The sequence below is a fragment of the Gadus macrocephalus genome, chromosome 6, assembly GCF_031168955.1.
Source record: "Gadus macrocephalus chromosome 6, ASM3116895v1".
In the NCBI taxonomy this organism is placed as follows: domain Eukaryota; kingdom Metazoa; phylum Chordata; class Actinopteri; order Gadiformes; family Gadidae; genus Gadus; species Gadus macrocephalus.
Genome location: NC_082387.1, coordinates 16,636,244 through 16,660,096, shown reverse-complemented (window position 1 = coordinate 16,660,096; position 23,853 = coordinate 16,636,244). Strand labels below are relative to the sequence as shown.

The following is a 23,853-nucleotide window of genomic DNA, read 5'->3' as shown; positions in this document are numbered from 1 at the left end:
CCACACACACAGCACATCTCATTAACTCATACAAGTTACTAGAGAGGTCCCCAGGTATATATTCCAAGACAGACACTTAAAAATACAAATACACACAAATAATTACCGCAAACACACACACACAGGCATTTGCACAACAGACACTCTGTCAATACGTGTGCATACACAAAAACACATAAACACACACACACTCTAGGGATGCAGGATAATAGCGGCGTGACACTGGAGGCGGTCGCCATGGTGAGGGGAGCGGGGGGTGTGATGGTCGATGTCACGGCCGGGGCTAAAGAGCAAACAGTCGGTGTTGTGTTTAGATGCGCGCGAGCCTTTTGTCCCGACATACATGTAGCAGCGTGAGTACACAGGGAGAGCGAGATCTGAAAAGATCACTGTGAGCATTAAACACACATGTAAACAGGCAGATTATCTGTCCCCACATACTGGGCCTTAACGCACACTGGCAGATGCTGTGTGGGTTTTTGTGTGTGTGTGAACGTGTGTGTGTGATCTCATGCGCTACTGAAGTGACTGTACTGGATGTAAACAAAGCAGAACAAAAGAGGCACATTGAACCAGAATAAAATGTGCTATCGGAACTAAAGTCAAGCCTGGTTGATTTTGAAGGTAATTTCAGATTTGTGTCATAGATTCCATTATAAAAACACTCAAGTAGAATAATTAGAATTAGCAGTAGTGATACTGGAGGTTTAATCATGGACTGTTCTAGTTTCATCTTGGATATATGTATTCATGAATAGATGAATGATTCATAAACTCCTCTGCACAAATAATATATTACTATACTACAATATATTTAGGCAGAAAGTACTGTAATAGACATTGAACAGAGACTTGTAGGTCAAGAATACAGCAGCATTAGCAAGCACAAGTACGGCAAAAGTCCTTAGTTCACTGTATTATCGAATGAAATACAAAACCTTTATGTATATGCATAAACACACACACCCCCGCAGTCTGGCAATATCACACACATGCACATAAACTAGCCTTTGCCCCCATGGCCAGTTCCAGATCGAAGTGCTAAATTATTCATAGAGAATGTCACTGATCAGGTTTGTGTGTGTGTGTGTGTGTGTGTGTGTGTGTGTGTGTGTGTGTGGTCGTATTGTTTACAAAACAAAGGAACTGCATCATAATGAGAACCTGGATATAGGTGACCATGTCCCCAGGACCTTTGCTATGTCAATTAGAGAGACACACACACACACACACACACACACACACACACACACACACACACACACACACACACACACACACACACACACACACACACACACAAAAGAAGAAGAAAGAGAGGATCATCAATATTCCGTTTCATTTAAATTTATCTTGGTAAACAGTCTGGAGCATTTTTTTAAAAAGCTCAACTTCAAGAGTAGAATATGGTAAAAAAAAAACAACACTTATCTCTTCTAAAAAAGGAATTACTTTCTACTACAACCAATGGAAAATCTGCCTTTGGTGTAGTCAACCAATGGGAAACTAGGCCAACAACCCTGAATTTTGATAGGTCGAGATTGTAGCTAGGTTTGGGGGAACTCCGAAAATCTGCAGAGGATTGCATGAATCTAAGCCGAGACATTTTTGAGACCATTAATTTGTGAGTCCATCAGTGAGATCTATGACAGGAAAATGCTACACCATTAAGGAGAAATATATTCTGAGTGAAAACATCTTAACCCTCCACACACACCAGCCTATGCATGAAATAAAAACAGGAGGGGAACCTATTGGAAATGAGTTATACATCCAACATGTGACAGGTTCTGGGACCCTTTTCTCCTCCTGTTGTTAATCAACCATTAATCAGCCCCTTCATGCGCTGAACGTATTAATGTACCTCTGCTTATTAATCATTTCCACTCCTAACACAACAGATTTTCTAGCCATTCATTCCCAAATCGGATAGCTCAGAAAGAGGGACCAAACAGGTATGGAAAAATGTGCAGAAGGCATATTTACCAAAAGGGGGAGGGTGGGAGAGAGAGTCAGAGAAGGGAGCGAGAGAGGGAGAAAGAAAGAGGGAGACGGAGAGGGGAGAGAGAGAAAGAGACAAAGCGAGAGAGGAGGGATAGAGAGGAGAGCTAAAGAGAGACGGAAACAGAGAGAGGTAAAGGGAGAAACAGAAAGAGAGGGCTAGGGGTAGGGGTAGTGGTGAGGCTCTGGCAGTTTTTTTTTCTCGTCTGGTTGGCAGAGGTCTGTAGTTAGGCAGAGTTTGTGTCCTCTCTCTCTCTCTCGAGCTGGCAGCTGGGTAATTATTCACCCTCTTAAGAAAAACACCCCAAAACTGAAAAACACAGATGCTTCTGGGACTCTTCCATAGCCCTGTGAATGTGCACGTCTGAGCACACACACACATACACACACACACACACACACACACACACGCACACAGCTAAAAACTAATAAATGAATACGATTACAGGAATCATGTGTAAACAGATGGAAAAACATAGGTTAACGCATAGAAGTAAACATGCGCGAGTAGAGAAATGCAGCGCTCCTTAAAATGGATCAAACAAAGTGGGATATTAATATTATGTACTATTATTTTTGTTGGACAATTTGTTCTTGTGTGTCAATTATTTGCATGTACAATCTACTCTTCAGCTCCTCAGTTGCTGTGTAGACAACTTGTTTAACAAGCAGTAATAACTTCAGATTTGTAGTTTACCTCAAGTCGTTTTAAAAGAGTTAAAGCCTAAAACACTGTCATGACAGTATACATGACTTAATATATTTGCCAATTAGGACAAATGTATTGCAAACATTGTATCTTTTTGTTTCACCTTCCAGTAAAACTAAAATAATATAACTAGATTTTATTAACTTAATACTTAATAGTATTGCACTTGCATCACGCATCATTAAATCCACCACCACACCATACACACGAGCTGGGTCTTGGTCAGTAGTGTGTCACTGAGCTGGAGACTGTTGTTGTGTTAAGACGTTTATTTTGGTCGACCACAAGATGAGAGAATCATCTTTTTTAAAAGCCTCCCTTTGATTGAAGGGTCAGGGAGAAAACACTTGAAGGCAGTTTGGATTAAAGAAAACAAAGGCAATGTCTTCAGAAGGTACACTTCCCTCTCAGCCAAGCGCAAGACGTTGCTGTAAGTTTTGGAAAGGTTCATTTGACAGCTAATTACGTTAATGTATGTCAAGGTTTGGCTAACACACAAGAGTGTGTGCAAGTGTTGGTGTGTTTCTGTGTGTGTGTGTCAGTGCTAATTTGTTAGTGTGTGTGTGCTTTTGTCAGTGTTTGCTTATGCCCATGTCCGTATTTTTGTTTGTAGATGTTTTTGTGTGGGTAAGTGCGCGCCTGTGTGTGTGCGTGTGCGTGTGCGTGTGCGCGTGCGCGTGGCTGGGTGGGGATTAGTGTGTGCGAGTGTGGGCTAGTGTGTGCTTGTGTTGGTTTGTGTGCGTGCTTGTCTTCGTATTTCTGTGCGTGCGTGCGTATGTGTATGTTCGTATGCGTGCGTGTGTGTGTGTGTGTCTGTCTGTCTGTCTGTCCACGTGTGTGGGTGAATGCAAGTGTGTTTGCACTTGCATGACACTATAGGAAAACACCTACAGCACGTCAGCAGCACGACGCCAAGGGTGCTTTGATATAACGATGTCCCACCATTACACCATGGGTTTACACAACGTCAGGCACGGAGATGCCAGGCAGGAAGTGCAGCATTGCTGGACCCTCCCTTTTGGGATATGATGTCATGGCGCACGTCCCCGGGCCGGCGGTGACCTTCCAGCCTCGTCGTCCCCCGTGACACCCTCTTGGACGGGGCCCGGGTCAGTGCCAACAGAGCCCCCATTGTTGGGAGTCATTAGTGTCATAAAAGCTGATGAGGGGAAAATATGATTCGCTGTTTCATTGAGGCTTTTAATTCATAACGGCAGAAATAAAGTGAGCGGGTTTGTGGACGGTAACGAGGCTGCTTTCTTAAAGGTGAGAGACACGCAAATGTGCAGACGTGGAACTACCCCACACACATGCACGCACGCACATGCACACGCACACACACAGGCGTTGAAACACTCTGAGGTACTATGCACGCAGACATAAAGTTTGCACACACACACAACCAAACGCACGCACACAAGTACACACACAAATAATCCAAGACTGCAGGCATTAAAGCACACGCAAATGTGACACATGCACACACACACACACACACAGACGGAATGAGAGACATGTCTCGTAAAAATTGCTTCTGGGCAAAAAGAGATTTAATAAACTAATATAATAAAAGAGAGAACGAGAGCCATCCAATAAAGATTGACGTGGACCATATATAAAGAGAGAAACCACCTGTAACTACAGGCCAGAGTCTAGCCACTCCACCTGCCGTACAGTATATATTAAAGCCAATAAAAAATCCCAATAAGATGTTATCGTAGCGGCAGGATGAACCGAGTGTCATGCAGGATTTGTTCAGGTGCCATTGTGGCCTTTCCACTTCCTGTCCACCTGTCCGCCGACACAAGGGAGTGTGTGAGAAACAGTGAAGGTGGAAAGGAAAGGTAACACGGTCTTAAAGTGTCACTCAGAACCAATGCACCCTCACACACACACGCACACGCGGACACCAACGCATACACACACGGAAAAACTCACAAACACACATACTCAGGCTTGTGCACACACACACAAGTACTATTCTTTCCATATCTGAGCTACCCAGACAGTCCAGTCAGACAGGAGAGAGCCATGTTAAGACAAGCCCTCTGGGAAGACCCTAAATCACACACGTTGCACTCCCTCTCTCACACACTCTAATATCAGCAAATCCACCAAACACACACCTAACGTGGAGACCAAGGTGCAGCGGCTGGACTGAGCACAGAGCTGGATGAATATGTATTTGAATTGGGGCACAAAGAAGACAGGGCATGGGTCTGATATCACAAATCCATTGTCAGCATCAACCATGGACCAATGCACTGATCCCTCCATGTGTGTGTGTGAGTCTTTATCTGTTCTGTACTCATCTACTCTGTCATTTATTCTCTCTCTCTCTCTCTCTCTCTCTCTCTCTCTCTCTCTCTCTCTCTCTCTCTCTCTCTCTCTCTCTCTCTCTCTCTCTCTCTCTCTCTCTCTCTCTCTCTCTCTCTCTCTCTCTCTCTCTCTCTCTCTCTCTAATCCTGCATGTGTTGGTGTTGATAACAAACTCAGCAGGAAGAAAAGGCTGGAGGAGAGAGGGAAAGAGAGCAAGAGCGAGAGAACATCCTTCTCTTCTGCACACTAAGCCAAATGACCACACAGGCAGGGGCGGAGGCTCTGTGGCACAGACAAAATTGTGTGCAACACAAAAGCGCACGCACACACACACACACACCTGTCTCCAGGGAAAACCTCTCCATTTGTGACTGTCTACGGGTCCTAAGAACGTCTCGGAACCCAAATGAATTCATCTTCAATTACTCTTGCATATGACATACACCATCCTGAGGCTCACTGCGTGTATTATTTCCAGAAATCCCCCAATCTCACGCATACAGCACGGAGAAATAATGATTATTATAATATCCCCCCCCAATCAACCGAACCCCCCTGACCTCCTCCCCTTTCTTCGCCCTAATCCACCCTTGATGCCCCTCCAATATGGCAATCTCTCCTGCCCCCTCTTCCCCGCCCGGGCTCAGACAGTCTGGAAACACACGCACACACACATTGATGTTCTTAGAGAAAAAAGACGAACGCAGACGCAGCCCAAAGATACACCCTGCTTGTCCCGCTTGTGTCTGGGGTTATCACTTTGACACAGAGGGCAGCATCATTATGTATGTTTTTCTGCGAGCTGGAGTAAGTCGGGGGGGCGGGGTGAGATAAAGGGGCCAGTGGACCCCAGACGGCGCCTCATCCGACTACGCGGTGGTGGTGGGGAGCTGGGGGTGAAGACGGCCTATCTTCTCCTTCACCTTGTGTTCCCGCCTCAAGCAGGCAGAGCCTCAGCCTGCGACTCAAACCGCCATCCTGCGCGGGCGCGTGCGCGTGCGTGTGTGTGTGTGTATTAGTCTGTCTGTGTCTGTTTGAGTGTGTTTCTTCTTGTATTCAGAGGCTCAACCACTTTACAGATCACTGGATGGAAGAGATACAAAGGGCATGGTAATGGGCGCATTAGTGACCTAGTTCACCGTTGAAGTCAAACAGACACGAGGTGCCTCACGCTGTCCCCTCAGTAACTCCTGTGAAACACGCGGGCGGTCGACGCCGGCGCACGCTCTCCGGAGCGCATTTCATCATATCCCAACACACGCACAACAAATCTAGTGTTTAAGTAGACGGGAGGTCACGGAGAAGTTCTCCTTTTTGAAGCGGAGCCATCGACATGACCTGTACATGGACCATGTATTTATTAAACACCAAGTCGCTGAAGTACCGGCATGTGCGGTGTGTGCGTGTGTCTGTGTGCGTGTCTGTGTGTGTGCGTGTCTGTGTGTGTGCGTGCGCGTAGGAGCGAACAAGCATAAGGATTACGACACTCATCACCGTACTGTTTTCTCTCCCATCAAAGCCGGCGTAGCGAATGCTGACCCCTGCTCGTCGAGGATGTCTACATATAGCCTCGCTGTCACAAGCCAGACTGTTTTATTTGTTCATAAACATGAGCGCCAGAGAGCTTTACCCACGCTCCAGTTCTGTCAAATCTGCGGAGCGTTTTATCACGCCAAAGCCGCCTCTCCCTACCACACCACCACAACCACCCCACTGTTTCTGTGGAGAAATAGACCCACCCGCCTCCTCGACCCACATTAGGACCAGAACGCCGCGGCAGTACTGAACACAGACCTATTACTGTCTCAAAACGTACTGCTCTTTCATCTCTGACACATTCCTGAACAATCTCTCCGTTTGTTTTGTCTCCGACCTCGGCTTCTACTTCCTCCCGGGGAGAGGGAACTCTCTCTCACACACACACACACACACACACACACACACACACACACACACACACACACACACACACACACACACACACACACACACACACACACACACACACACACACACACACACACACACACACACGCAAATGCACACACACACACAAGCACGTGAGGAGTAGGGGGCCCTTTCTATGTCGCCGTAGAGTCCCGGGGCACTGATAGGGTGATGCATGAGGAGAGGGGCATTGTGGGTAGTCATGACAAGCAAGGCCGGGAGTGGTGGGATAGGGGTGAGGGGATGGGGTACTTCTAAGACTAATGGAGTGATGGCTCTCCAGGCACTCAGAGTATTCTGTGAAACAGTGGCGTGGTTGGGATGACGTGGGCCGACCTTGGACTTAATCACTAGCAGAAGAGGAACGCTGCTCGATGCAGAGAGAGAGAGAGAGAGAGAGAGAGAGAGAGAGAAAGAGAAAGAGAAAGAGAAAGAGAAAGAGAAAGAGAAAGAGAAAGAGAGAGAGAGAGAGAGAGAGAGAGAGAGAGAGAGAGAGAGAGAGAGAGAGACGAAGACATAGACCGAGAGGGGGAGACAGAGAGAACAAAAAATAAAGATAGACAGAGAGTGACTAGGAGGGAAAAGGGTAGAGAGACAGAGGGCGCGAAAGAAAGAATGAAAAGGGCCGAGAGAGAAACAGAGACCCAGAAACAAAGAGAGAGATAGAGAGACCGCGAAAGAGAGAAAGACGGAGGGCTATTCATATGTGCTCACCTCTCTGCAGACCACCAACCTGGCTGTTAACCACGGTTACCAGAAACCATATGTAGGACAGTGTATAAAATGCTTATATTGTGGACCCTCGGTTTGCTCACAAAGTAATTTGGGGAGATTACAGGGTGAAATGTCAAAAATGAATGCTGCTTAGCAGTTATGTATCTTTTACACCTGGAAATTATATAGTACTTATTTGTCCATCACAGAGTATTATACATAAATAGTAATTTGGTGTTATACAGGGTTGTAATTCTTCAGTAATATACCGGTAGAAGCAGTCATTTACCAACTATCTAGATGTACTCATGTAATTTTCCATTAGACATTTTACATTCATTAGACAACGAGAAATGGGACAATGAGGTTTAACAATGATTGCTTTTTTTTCTCATAAGCTATCACACATTTTCTGGTAAAAAAAAGTTTGTTATTTAAGAGGAAGTTATTGCGTTGTAACTAATTAAGGCATAAAATCCACTAAGGGGCTATTTCAAGTAGAAAGTGCAGCTCAGTTGTGAAGAACCCCAAATAACTAATGCTCTGGGGGGTTCTCTCTCTATTCGCTCTCATGCTTGCAGAGCCAAATACTTCAGTCCACCCCTTACTGTTCACACACACAAACAGTAAAATTGATTGTAGTTCTACCTCAGTGCCTTGTCCCCTGACCTGACCCTAGATAGACCTCCTTGACACTGGATAATGGCAATAACTCACAGGCACACACACACACACAAACACACACACAGTATACATGCAGGCACACAACCACTCACCAAGATAACTCACCCCACACACATACACGGTAGGGGTGATTGTGTATGTGTGGTGTACACAGACACACATAGACTGACGTACTTTCAGACACATACACACACACACACACACACACACACACACACACACACACACACACACACACACACAGTGTCAGTCTCCAGATGTCTGCTAACAGTTACATAGCCTGAGGATGTCAAAGTCACCATGGAGATAACTTTACATTTAAACCTAAACATAGGATAAATGGGAGCTTCACTGTTACACATCAAGCTGAAAATAGGGCAATGATGTGACATTATATTAATTATGAAAAATTGCTCCAATATTATTCAAAAAACTAAATAAATATCAAATATCAAAAACACAGATATGAAGTAGGGTTTATATCATAATAATACGGTCCATGATTAGTTCTGCAATATGATCACGACGGTTTGATGCCAGTCATATGTGATTGACAACACAGTGAACGTGTCCTTTATGGACTGCCAGACCAATAGAACAGAACAAGCACCACATCTCTGCAATTACTCCACCGGCCGCTCCCACTGCGACCACAGCACGACACTAGTGGCCTATTTTAACTGACAGCTCACTTGATAAATAATACGAATTCAATTGATTTCCTTCCACCTAATTTCAGTGAAGTCGGTGGAAGAGAAAGACTATCAATCTGAAAATGAGAGGTGTGTAATATGAGAGAAGTTAATAAAAGTAATGGATTTTACTCAGATTGCGGGCTGATAGCCGAGCAGAGAGCTAGGAGAGGGGGGACTGGGAGGGAGGGAGGGAGAGAGAGAGAGGATGGGTGGGAAGGGGGGGAGAGAGACAGAGGGGGTGTGATAATCGAACAAGAGAGGTGCACGGCCGTCCCACGTCGTGCAGATGGGTCCTTGGAGTAATCAGAAATGCAACGATTCTAAACGTCAGAATATGATTTCCAATCGACGCTGGCTGCGAGGGAGTGGCTGAACGATGGGGACGAGAGAGACGGAGATGGAGGGAGAGAATCAACTTCCAAAAGAGATAATTGCTCTCGGAGATTAGGCAGAGAGGGGAGAGCAAGATAGAGCGAGAGAGGGAGAAAGACAGTGAGAGGCAGATGAGGAAGAGATGTAGAGGGCGGAGATATAAGGGGATGAGAACCTAGAGAGACAGTGTATAGATCTGATCCGTCACGTGCGCTAAACACTATGGACTTATTCTAATAGGTGATTAGAACAGAAATTCTGATGAGATCAAATCAGATAAAGGCCTTTCTTTGGAAACTGAGACATGTTTGACAAGGCCCTTAATTGCTACCAAGTACTGCATCCTTTGTATCGAGCGATTTTTACAAATACTGACAGAAATAGAGCAAAAATGGGCAGAGAAAGAAAGAGATAGAGATAAAACTGACGGCAAGAGATTTATTTGGAATGAAAGAGAGATAGAGAAAGAGAAAGTCCTTTTGAGAGAGGTAAAGTGAGTGAAAGGACATCAACCTTGAATGAGAGGGAGATAGAACACTAAAGAAGACGGCTTCTATAGATAATCAAATAAAGACTTGATTGCAGACGTACGTATTGAAGACGAACGTACACGTACGTGTGCGTGCATGTTGAATGCGTGTATGTTGAATGCGTGCCTGAATGCCATTCTCTGCACATGTCGGCACATAAAGTCAAGTGCTGGTCTGACCGACTGCCTTCATTCCACGCTGTCTGCAGCCGCCGCACCGTGGCAAAGGGCCGAGAGGGGGAGAGTGAGGAGGAGGAGGATGAGGAAGACGAGGAGGAGGAGGAGGAGGAGGAGGAGGAGGAGCGGGGCCAAAGCCAACCAGTTCAAACTAATCTGCTGTTTAATCTAATAATGCAGCGCAGTGCGGAGCATCTCGCTCCTATTAACACAACTGTAATTGCATTTGAAGAGGAAGGGATGCACGCACGAACCAAGCGTGGACGCACACGTGCAACCGCATTTGCAGGCGTGCGCGCACACAGGCACACACACAAACACCAAAATAGCAAAGATTGAGCATCGCCTGCAGCACAGAGAACGCTGCACTGACGCGGGCACACAGAGCGTAACACCCGATGATATCGTTGAACGCTGAAGTAATAGACGAAGCGAACACATATTTAAATATTTCCAGGAAAATTCAGCTTGAGTGATAGCGGTTTCTGATTGCCGTGTCTGTCTGAGGGCGCGCGTAAGCGCATGTCCATGTTACCATGGCATGGTACATCCTCCATCGAGAACCCTTGCTCATTAACATGGTAATATCCGAACAGCAGGGAGCAGCAGGAACAGCAGTGTTTTACCAGGATTCAACTCATTAGGCTTTCATGAGATTTAAAAGTTAAACACTCGATAACTTGGCACCAAGTTGCTGATAGAGCCCCGGGAGCGAAGCCGGGAGTTCACTTTAAAAAGAGCTGCGCTTCTCCTCCTCAGAGACACTGCGTATCTGCAGAAATACAGATAGGCTAAAGCTGAATTAATACGCTTTAAACACACATTTAAGTACACAATCGACAGCATTTGTCAAACTTTCCCAATTGAAAAAAAATAATAATCACATGTGAAAAACATTGAAGCATAGCAAAAAACATATATACTTTCTAGATAGAACCTCAGTCAGCATGGCAGCCGTGTTGTGTCATGTGACTCCACCTACCCCGGTGAGGTGGATGACCCCCTGTGACGTCACGGGGCAGCCCATGAAGCCCACAAACTGCAGCTCCGGACAGTGCTCTGCCACGGCCTGCACAGACCGGTCGGTCACCTGCAGGGGAGAAGAGACGTCATGTCTTTGAGTAAGATCCAACTTGGCTTTTACCAAGGAGTGGATAGTGCTCGAGCTCCAGGCACTAGCCAGTGATGGTGAAGGAGCCAAAATGCCAGCTTGCTCCATCACCGCGGGAACGTGGTTGACAATGTGAACATCGGATTGCAGACGGTCATTGTAGAATAAGTTTAAGGTGAGAACTCGCATACAGAATGTGGCTGTACGCATGTTTGCGTGTGTGGGATAAAAAAAAGTTGGAATAAATGAATGACCTTTTTCATACCTTGAACTAGAATTTGTTGACTTTATAAGCTCAATTGAATTCCAGATCGATTTAACAAAATTAAAGTATTGATGTAAGTGAGGTATAAAGTGCTGGTGGATTTATTTCTTATTCCACAACCTTAAAAAGCAGGTAAAATTTCCGTGAATCAGTAAGGTTAAAAATCTGTCTCAAAACTATATCAGCATACATTCAGAATATGGAGAAAAAACATGAAATACGGTGGTATTTCTGTTATTTCTGTTCTCAAGCTGGCTGCCAACATCTTTCAATGCTACCGGTGAAACTGCTTGACAAAATCACCCCGTTTTAAGCAACCGATATAAGTCTGATTTCATAATTCCTTCCAGCTTATGGGCCTATCCTACGAACACAAGGTTTTGAAGGCAAGCTTATGCGGGTCATAATTCACCAATAGTCTATTACTCAAAAGGGCCTGGAAGCCTTATACCGGATTTGTTAATGGGTTTGCAAGAAACAAGAATGGGGGAAAACAGTGATTTGCAGACAAATGCTTCCCCCCTGTCGCAGTAGGGAGAGAAGCGGCTCAGGGCACATTGGAAAAACGGTATAAACAGACATCATAAATTAAGTTTTCGCTTAATTAAACAAGAGGCTTTTTTGATGGCATAACCATAAACACGCAAGTTTTAGCCTGACGTCAAACCAGAACTCCACTGACCAAATCAGAACAAACCCGCAGGGTGTACGGACAGGGAAGACAGCCATTTACAAACAACAAGCAGCCATTGATTCTTGCATCTGGCATTTAGTGGAACGTAGCAGCCCAGGCTGAACTTCAGCTTCCCGGCAGATTAGAGTGTTTTGTTGTTGTTGTTGTTGTTCTTCTTCTTTTTGTGGTGGTTATTATAGTTTTTTTATGACCGATAATCAGCCTCTCGCCACTCTTCCGCTGCTCGTCATTATCTTGCGCGTCAGCATTATGAGTAAACCTCCCCAGATTTCTAGGAACGCTCCCGAGAACAGAGAGCAAGAAAGGTGGGCGACACACACACACACAGAGACACACACACACAGGAACAGGGGAAGGCAGACAGACAGGCGTCCTGAATAGAGAACTAGGGAATAGGCAAGAGACACAGACACAGTGGAGGACAAAGAAAAAGGGCTAGCAAATAGAGGTACAGAGATACGGAGACAAAGAGATAAACGAGCAAGAGGGAGCGAGAGAGAGAGAAGGGGCTAGACGACACAGAGAGAAACAGAGAGCGAGAGGAGGGCTAGAGCAGAGGAATAGGGCTGAAGGAGGACACTGACCTATCGGACATAAAGTTATAAAGTGATGAATGGATTACCCTCACTTATTCATCCACAAAACACCGCTAGAATAATGGATCAGATATCAATAGGGTAGGAGAGGGGAACTTTTCCACCGATCGCACCATCGCAGTTTGATTTGGCTTTGGCTTGCCAACTCTCGGCCATCAGTCAAAGACAGGTTACTGAACACAGTCAGGCGCAACACGGTCCGTCTCATTTGTAAGCTTCCTCAGTGCCCTCCGCAGCTTCACATCCATCACCAATAGAGTGAACATAACGCAATACATGACAAGGAGAGAGAGAGAGAGAGACAGAGACAGAGACAGAGAGACAGAGACAGAGACAGAGACAGAGACAGAGACAGAGACAGAGACAGAGACAGAGACAGAGACAGACAGACAGACAGACAGACAGACAGACAGACAGACAGACAGACTGACAGACTGACAGACTGACAGACAGACAGACACAGCGTCAGACAAAGAGCAAGAGAGAGAGACAGAGATCAAGTGAGAGAGTGAGAGAGACAAAGAGACAGAGAGAGAAAGAGACAGGGAGAGAGAACCCTCAATGGGATTAACTGAAACAAACAATGTTAAGAACAAGTTGAAAACAAACCTTTTGTAGACATAATAATATTATACATAAAATATTAAAGATACATTAACAAGAATAGGGCACCCATTCTAGGCAAGGACTGACAGACAGGCGCATGCTAATGCGCTCGTGTCCTCGAGTAGAACGGTGGAGAAACACACACACCCAGACACACGGTAAAGTGAAACTAGTTTTGGCAAAGTGTGTGCCACATTTGAAACATTGTCCATGAAGAATAAAAAGGCTTTTGGAAAGCCGATAGTGTTTTTAGTTTAAATATACAACGTGCCAGCGCTTTGATGTTTTAATGAAATGTTAGTCTTGTATAATTTGGCTGCATAATTAGGGAAATGCTCAAGAAAAACATAGCTGTACTGAAACTATAACAACTTATAATAAGTTGTAGATTGAGGAGATAGTGTCTCGCTTGCTCTTTGAGGGAAAGGATTAGCTGTATGGGGCACTGGTCCAATTAATATCCCATAGTTTAACGACTATATCTTAATGAGAACAACATATCTTAATACAGAAACAGGAAACATTGAAAGATCTGTCTTCACATGTTAATGACCATGATATAAAATTGCACTATGTTGAAACAAGCCTTGACACGTTATAGCTAGAATCATAGTCCAGCCAGCATGAATAGAGGTGGTATCTTTTCAAAAGTTTGCCTTATGCAAATGCTACTTTATCAGAGTGGAGCATGGGATGGATAACTAGGAAAATATGTCAGAATAAATCATTTTACATCTTCTTTTCCTGAGAATAAATACATATATATATTAGGGCTGGGCGATTAATCGAATTTTGATCGCGATTACGATTTTAGCGTCAAACGATCAGAAAATTAACATAATCGAGTTATCCGATTTTTTGTTAATTATTATTTTTTATTTTTTTATTATTTTTTAATGATTTATAGAAAGGTCAGAACAGCTGGACACATATCTGTATGTCATTTTAGATTGGAACATTTACTTTTTGACCATTTTGTGTATTTTTTTAAGGCGTAATTTCAAAGTTCTCAGTTACAACGTTTTTTTTGGGAGAGACATTGTGAATCAATGCAACACGTTTTCAGACTCAAAGATAATCGTTTGAATAATCGTGATTTCAATATTGACCAAAATAATCGTGATTATGATTTTTCCCATAATCGAGCAGCCCTAATATATATATATATATATATATATATATATATATATTCACCTCGGCCACCGTTGCCTCTAGAAAAGTTCAGTGAGTTCATGTTCAAACTATCATTTACCAGACATACGTTGTTGATTTTGAGTGGATCATAGTACAGTTTGGTTTATGTTTCCTATAAGACTTCAGTTTGTATGTAGGATGTTAACCTCGTAGATGGGGCTCCCCACACATTTTCCTGAACCTCTAAAACGGCGCTCTAACAACGAAAATGAATAATGAGAATGTTCCCAATGCGTTCCCCCTTTTTGTCTAACTACCCTGCTGTATCCTAGTATGTCTAGTGTCTTTGTCCCTGATTTGCCCTAAAAGAAACAATGTGCTTGCTTATTATAGGTGATTTATTAACATGCCATGGGGAGCAACAAATGTGGCCAGGATTACTGTTCAATTTAAAATGAAAAATACAAAGTCCTGCATCATCTGGCTCATAAGACATAAAGAAGGGGGGAAAAGATATGATGCTCTTCGAGGAATAGTGGCCTCTTCGGTCTGCTGCGGACAGAAATAATAATTGTATGAAGCATATTGATAGGACGGTATTAGAGATATTGTATGATAATCCGTTTTTTTCTCCCATAAATGGAAATTGCATCGTCTATAATCCGTCATAACTCAGTCCACATACGATAATGAAGACATCAACAGGCTCTTTTTGGGCTAAATAATCACAGACTGTGAAGTTATCTACAGTATTTACAGATGGGCTGGCATACAGGGGACAACTCATCCATGACAATGTGAACTTTAATGCTTTGTAAAAAAAAATAATACTAATAATGCGCAATTTCCCCCAAACATTATAATAATCAATACCGCCAGAAGCTATTACTCCATAGAATCTCAAACCTATAACCTTTATATCCACTTATTTTCCAAAGTTCATACAATTTGGACCAAATCCAGCAGCTCACAACTTGTGGAGTTCATGCAATTTACTTCAAAAGAGCTCTTAATTAGATCACTATTGTATGCTGCTACGGATTCAAAGCCTTTGCACACGCCATTGGAAATGATGTACAACAAAGATAATTCTTATAGACGCTATACTTAATCTTTATAAACTATCAACTCTATATATATATATATATATATATATAGTTCATAGTATATTTAGATAAAGTAAAGCTTACAAGCGTACATCGACAATGACATTTGGTTTAATGTGTTTTGCTCTTCATTTTGCCTGAATATTACTTGTCTATTTACATCCATCTCCACATAATATTCAAAGATCCCTTTTTTTTTTTTTTTACAGAAATTCAAATGTTTCAGCGCTGTTCCTTAAATATGTTCAGCATGCAGACTACTAAAAGGAACCTTATTGTCTGACTAAGTCTATATTGCACTGACTCATTCGCTGTAAAATAAGGCTGGATTTTAGAAACCGACTACCGTGTGTTTAAATTATGTGCATAATAATTCTGCCGATGTTGGACACAGACATAGCCGAAAGCTAAGGAAGACCTTATGGAGAATCCTGGCTGTAAGAACATACCACGACCCGACAAAGAGACATGAATACCTACTTGACATTGGATTCAGTTTGCATGGTGTCCTTGTGAGTAACATACACATCAGCTTTAAGCATCCAGCCGCACTACTTTAACCAATTGAACCAATCTAACAATCCAAAAATGACTTGCATATATGATAGGGTGGTGGAGTACACACACACACACACACACACACACACCCATACACACTGGTACAGCTCCATTGGAGGACGTTCCCCAACCACTGGGACAGTAATGGCCTAGCAGACAGATACGCTGCCAGCTTTGGAGTTCATATTCGCTCGATCAACGCCAGCGCGGACCCCACAGACACCGGCTTGGCCCCACGTTCACAGGGCAGGTTGAATATGCGATGCGGTGCCAGTTCGCTTAGCCCTTCAAAGACAACAAGTGCAACCTTAATGAAATAAATAACAAACCAATCCAGCAGCCACATTTGACTTTCAAACTGTTGACCCCGTCGGGGGGGGGGGGGGGGGGGGGGGCAGCGTCACGCTCCACTGCGGTTAAGACGATCGAATGGCCAGCATCAGCGCCGCACTGAGTCACTGATGCATATGGCGGCCGGCGTGCACAGGTTGCCCGGCGGGAGGGGTTGCAGAACCCATTACTTCTGCTCCTTTTTTCACTTCACTTTTTTGGGGGTTGGAGAAACTTGGGGACGGCTAGCCAGGAGGACCAGCGGCTGGCAGGGGACAGGATCTGGCCGGCGCTCCCAAAACAACATGGCCTCTGCCAAACAACCATCAAGGAAAACATTTTCAGGTTGACTAGCGGCGGCATCAAAAAGCCCCACACCCCGTGATCCCTAAATCGCCCTATCTGGGCTCCAGAGAGACGGAAAAAACAGAAAAGCCACTTGCTTTCGAGCCCTGTGTGTGTGTGTGTGTGTGTGTGTGTGTGTGTGTGTGTGTGTGTGTGTGTGTGTGTGTGTGTGTGTGTGTGTGTGTGTGTGTGTGTGTGTGTGTGTGTGTGTGTGTGTGTGTGTACACTTGAATGAGCTTTGCAGTGTGTCCATGTGAGAGTGGTCCTGGTACTACAGAACGTCCCGGCAGGTTAGAGGAGAGACAGAGGTGTGTGTGTGTGTGTGTGTGTGTGTGTGTGTGTGTGTGTGTGTGTGTGTGTGGGAGGATTCCAGTAGAGGCTTTAAAAAAGGGAACAGAGCATGTACCTTGTCAGATAAACTATGCTTGTGCGCGTGTGTGTGTATGTATGTGCTCACCTGCATCCAAGTGTGTGTGTGCGCGTGTGTATGCATGTGCGCCCGCAACCATATGGCTTTGTAACCAAAGTTACTTTCCAACCCACCTACACGACCTAAAACCTCCCTCCGATCCCCCCCACTGGGCCATTTCTTCTGCCTTCCTTCTCTCACTCTTTGTACCCCACTCCCCTCCCCAACCGCTTCCCCCTTGTTACTCCTCTGTGGGCTTTGATATGAAAACATGAAAAGAGCCATGGCAGGGCTTTGGAGCAGAAGAGTGGCTGGCCAAGAGGCCTTAAAGCCCTTTTTTAGAGGGGGATTTGGTTTAATGGTCTGAGGGTAAAGGCGGTAAAGACGGACTGTGCTGCTATGGGGGAAAGGGGGGGGGGGGGGGGGGTCATAAAGCTGGGGGTTTGGGTGTGTGTGTGTGTGTGTGTGTGCGTGTGTCTGTGTGTGTGAGTATGTAAGTGTGCAAGTGTGTGTGGGTGTGTGTTAGAGAGTGCATTATTGTGTGTGCCCGAAAGTGCGTGAGCGCGTGCATGTGTATGTGTGCGCGCGCGTGTGTGTGTGTGTGTGTGTGTGTGTGTGTGTGTGTGTGTGTGTGTGTGTGTGTGTGTGTGTGTGTGTGTGTGTGTGTGTGTGTGTGTGTGTGCACATGCATGCATTAGCATGTTTTCCATGTGATAAAAGTCAAGGGAAGTCGATTATGAAAAAGTGCTGTGACAGCAAAGATGGGCTTTCTGTGGTTATGGCTTCCTATCTTCCGTGCGCCGATCGCTTTGCCTCCCAATCTGCAGGCCGTCTCCCGGCCGCGAAGAAAAAATGGTGGGTAAAGGACAGGAAACACACCAGTGTAGTGAGAGTAGTTATCGTTTGTCAATATCCCCGAACCAAAAGAGAAACTTCTAAAGGTATTGTAGAGCTCCATCAATACCCACTCCATCAATCTTCCACACACACACACACACACACACCCAAACACAAAGGCCTAGCAAATGATAGCGACTAGGAAAATCAAAGAGGCGACAAGCCAACTCTTCCTTCATCCTTCTTTCTCTCTCCTTTGTCCCCAAGTAATCCGCACATCCCTTGGCGGAAGCGAGTGAAGTTGATGAGGGGGGCCGACGGTTGTGTGATGCTTGAGGTATAGTACATGACATGAGGGAACCATCTAGAAAGGACATCTCCCTCACATGCAGACACACACGCATGCATATTAATGAGTAACATATTAAAAAGACGCACGCATGCGCACTCACACACACACAAACACCAGACCCAGACAGACACATGCATATTAATGATTTACATATTAAGAAGACACATGCATGCACCACACTCACACTCACACACACAAGCACACGAGAAGAAGAAGGAGGAGCAGGAGGAGGAGGAGGAAGAATAGGAGGACCCTCAGTGCTTCCTCTGAGAGGTGTGTGGGTGAAAGTAGCCGGATAATTATCCCTCCAGCTATAGGGACCCTCTCTCTCAAATGCCTAGAAAGAGGCGTATATACACACACACATGTCTATTTGGCAACACTTATAAATAAGCATGGCGCACGTGATCCTGCACCTCCAAATGTTGCCCATACGCTCCTCGAGAGCCCGCTGTTATCAGAAGGATTTTGTTTAGCTCTATAGATTTCCAATGGCGCCTGTGAACTGGGAAGCTTTCTCTGGCCCGCCACATGCAAATTGAAGTGGGTTGATTTCCATCAAAGTTCTGCACTTTCCTAAAGTAATCATTTCTCCATAAACACCCTCCACGGGGCGATAACTGCCTACGATGAGTCAATCTCGCGCAGCAATGGAACACACACAAACAGACACCCACACACAGACACAGAGACACACACAGGCAACTAAATCAACAAATTTTACAGAGCTCAGATGGGCTGTATTGACGTGAAGGAGTGGTGATCTGGCAAAAAAAACCTCAATTAATGTTTATCCCCTTTAATACCTGATGCCTGGAGACAAAGCGAGGCTGGAAAGTCGTAAAGTTTAATGGCAGAGATGGAGAGTCTCTTTACTGCACTCTGCACTGGGATGAGCAGGGCCTGGGATCTTATCTAATGCAGGCCCATTCAGGTTCCAGGGCCGTGAGAAGGGACAGGTGTGGCACAGAAGAGCGCCACAGAAAGGAGCTGGCTACACACACACACACACACACACACACACACACACACACACACACACACACACACACACACACACACACACACACACACACACACACACACACACACACACACACACACACACACACACACACACACACCATAGGCTTGGGGGTGTCATCTAATGTGGGCACATGTGAACGCCAGAGAAAAAAAGTGTGGTAGGGGGCTCGAGATACACAAACACACACACACACGCATGCATACAGACACACACAAACACACACAGAACATTGTAAAGGTTTAGACAGATGTCCTGCTCTCAGTAATCTGCTAACCCGGTGTTTTCCTTGGCCTGACACACTTCATAATCATCCGTCCACGAGACGTTATGAGACAATAATAATAATGGAAGAGAGGGAGGAGGCAGAGTGTGTGTGTGTGTGTGTGTGGGAGTGGGTGGGGGGTGGGGGGGGTAGAGACAGCAGACGATTGGGGCAATGAGAGATTTGCAATCTATTCATGTTAACATAACATAGCTCCTAGTCTTCAGTGCATCGCTGCGGTAAGCCGGGCTGCCTCTTTCATGCCAGTAAATCCTATTTGAATATGGATTTGACAGCCGGCAAGGGAAGGAAAGAAATAAATGGTGAGGGGAGAGTTTTCCAGTTAAATACATAATCAGTTGTTGATGCATTAGCACATGTAGCAAATCCCTATAAATCTTGCCGGGAACTTTTTGTTCCCGGCAGCCGATGGTCATCATCACTTTTGGTTTCGGAAATATATCCACGGGTTGCGCTTCCAAGGCTCTGGTGATCTGAGGCCTTTACTCAATCAAGCAGCCAATAATAAAACAAGACAAGAGAGGGACAAACACACTAATGCTAGAGGGACAGATAAACAGACGGAACGAAGGAAAGACTGCCATGACAAATAATCTCTTAAAAATGTTATAACATATCATATCACTTTCTTGACTTTATTGCTAGGGTCATTTAACACAGTAATACATTTATAGATTTCCCTTGCACCTAAAGGGTAGCTCCTTCCGCTCTCCATTTTAAAGTTGTTCTATTAGTTTGAATTTACAACATCACTGTAGCCAAGACGTCCATACGTCAATTAACAAGCCTCAGAGTTCAGAGCGTGAGAACCCCTTCTTGGTTGGAGTTTATTTGTATCCTTTGATGTTTGTGCCAACAATCTGACTATAAAAAGGTCCTGAACATTGTGAACACAATGTTGTCTCATTGAAGATGCTTGGCAAACGCTGCCAGTATGTCTTCCCATCATCACGTTCCATTGAATAAAATACTCTGCTGTCAGGAGATGTCTCACCAGGAAGAAGTTCCCATCAAAGACAATAAGGAAGGAAGAGAAAGAAAGACAAGCAGAGACAGAACGATAAAAGAGGATGGAAAAAATAATGAAAATCTGATTTTATTAGGGGCTTGCCAGTACAAGGAGCCGTGATGAGTGCTCGGCATCAGCCCCATCTAATCAATCAGTCTAATTAACTAAGCTTTATTAACACTGGGCCGGGAGACAATCCACCGACACACAGATTAATAATAGCTGCCGAATACACTGCAACACATTCTATTAACCATTTGTCTTCATGCCTTCCCGGCTGCCTGCGAATAAGAAATCTCCCCATTAGTGGTTGTAATGAATGCTCCGTAATGTATGAATAAATGGGCTGTCCTCGTCTCGCAAGTGTTCAAACAAGCACGTCTCCAAATTGTGCCAGATAATGAAGCGTAAAGTTAAGTACAAAACTGTCTCCACATGTTTTGAGTGAACCGAAAATAGCTACTTTCTCTTGAGAAGAATATCCTTGTATATTTCATTTTGGACCAAATTAACTAATTCCCCCAGTGAATCATGTGCAAGTGTGTTGTCTTTAAGGTTGAAGTTATTCGTTGACAGATTCTCTTTAGAGAACATCTCTCTGGTCCATCAGTCTCATAATTAAAACTTCACTCGGAATAAGAGGCAACACAATATTCTCCTCACCCTCTGGATAATCCTATACAAAGTACAATATATTCCAATGTGTGTGTGTGTGTGTGTCTGTGTCTTTATCTGTGTCTGTGTATAACGGCGTATTTTAGTGCGAATCAAAAGGCTATTGTCAAACAGTGGGTTACATAACCACTTGACAATCCACGTATCTCCCTGGTGGTAGACTACAGCCAATCTTCTCTTTGTCTTCCTCAGAGACTGTCTCTTCTACATTTCAATTCAGTATCTTCCCTTACCTGTGTCTGACGCTGTGAGTGTCTGTGTTGCAGTTATCTGTATTGTTGGCTCTAAACCTCTATTGCTCAGCCACATTACTCTGTGTGTCCAACCCTGGATAAGAAACGTCCAGCTATCCGCCAGCTTTCTCTGATCAACAAAGAGTCTAAGTAACTTTCTTTTGAATCCTACATTTCTAACAACAACGCTTTCCACCGGAGGCTTTGGCAGTCTTTGTGTTTCTGTGACAAACAAATTCAGAAAAAATATATACATGTTTTTTCCACATGAGACCATCAAAACGTTCCTGGAATTTCTGAACCATAATTAATTCTTCAGTATGTCTAAAAAGTACAACACAAAATTAGAAGTTGTACATTAGAAATGGACAGCGATGAAGAAACTATTTGAACCCACAGGAACAAATAATTGTTTCAAGAAACTTCAAACCCCACACGTATCTCCCTAGAAAAAGACTATAGCCTTCCAGACTCGACAAGAAGACTTATGCATCTGAATACCAGAGTCAAAGATTAGCTTTGAGAGCCGGTGCCTTCTCCTCACATCCATCAGCTGTTTCCTCCACACAATACAAAGGGGGTGAAAGTGAGAGAAGCACATGCTATGTTTTTTTTCGTCAAACAATGATGCTGTGCATGGTTGAAGTGTATCTTTGAAGATTGAACTCCCGGGATCAATACGATCTTTTCTTCCTCCATCCCCCGCTGGGGCCGTCTTGGAGGTATGATAGGAAAATCTATGAGGAGAAGGAAAAGAAGACCCAACGACTCACTCCTGACTCCCCATCCCCGACGACGCCACCACCCTTCTTCATGGGTAGCATGGACAAAGACAGCGCTTTCCCCGAGTTGTTCACGGAGGGATCAGTCAATGTCTTTGCCTTCATAAACATGCACCACTTACTCCCAGGCCCTGTGCTTCATTCACACTTGTCAAGTAATCTCGCCCTGCTGTATCAATGTCATCAGCCCTGATGATGCCAGCGAGGACCGGAATCTGCATGGGTGATCGCCATGGTGATTGATCTTGTCACTCTTCTCAACGCTCCGCGCGCACACTGAAAATTGCCTGTCATTTGTGCACTTAGTTCCCTAAAGAGTCTCACTCTCCATTTGTCTCTTGCGTCGATGTGCATGTTGTTTGTGCATATATTTGCCCGATGGGATGTGTATTATGGTCTTTGTTAGTGCTTTGTGTGTGTGTTTTTCTGGGCGGTTTTAAGAGTGTGAGTGTGTGAGTAAGAGTGTCTGTGCATGTCTGCATGTGGTTGTCCTCATGCGTGTGTGTGTGTACATATGTTGTTGTGCGTGTCTGCATGTGGGTGTGTGTGTGCGTGTGTGCATGCGTGTGTTGTTGTGCGTGTCTGCATGTTGTTGTCTGTGTGCATGCCTGTGTGTGTGCCTGCCTGCCTGCCTGCCTGCCTGCCTGTGTACCATGCAGCCGCACCCAGGCGATCCTCTTCTTCCTCCCTAAGGGATGAGGCGGACGTTTCCTTCCCGAGCCTCCTCTCCCCCAGGATCAATACTACTTAGTGGAGTGTGGGAGGGAAATCAAAAGCTGTTCAGGGAGAGAGCTGTATTTTACACCGCTAAACGCAAAGCACTAGCGCCCGATGCCAATCATCAGCAGTCATCAGCACACTCAAATCTCCAAAACCGCCACGCAGGCTTTTCAGCCCACGACCATATTCAACCACAATGACTCGCAATGTTAAATTGCCATAATCGCTAGGTGGCACTTCTCTTCTGCATGTGATTCGGGCCCTACTGATTTGCACATTGATAAAAGATGATGGCTTTTCAGGTTGTAATGATGTACGTTACAATGGAGCATACCTGAGTGGAAATCGACCTTTGCTGTTTTTTTTTGTGCATTGCATATGACAGACATTAGCCTTCGACGAGCAGCGAAGCCCCATGAGCCAAGCGGAGGGCCGGTCCATTAAAAAATGTAGAGACACCAGCAGCCTATAACTATAGAGGGACATGGGACCCCAAGTAGGCAAGTTGAAGAAAAGCAGGCCACTATGCTTTTTCTGCAACTTCACTCTTTACACCGTCCAACAGATAGATAATGACTAGCCTGAAAGGGGGCCTTAACCACAATGCTCTTCCTCAGAAGCGGTTTTATCTGTT

At 44.8% G+C, this 23,853-nt stretch overlaps 1 protein-coding gene across 2 annotated transcripts in view; it reads right to left on the bottom strand.

Annotated features, from left to right (window-relative positions):
* Window positions 1-23,853, bottom strand: part of fbxl17 (F-box and leucine-rich repeat protein 17) — a 193,357-nt gene that overhangs the window by 127,179 nt on the left and 42,325 nt on the right. For both annotated transcript variants that reach the window (XM_060054571.1, XM_060054570.1), the window contains exon 7: window positions 11,130-11,237. In XM_060054571.1, the coding sequence (XP_059910554.1) occupies window positions 11,130-11,237 (108 nt within the window). The remainder of the gene's footprint in view (window positions 1-11,129; window positions 11,238-23,853) is intronic.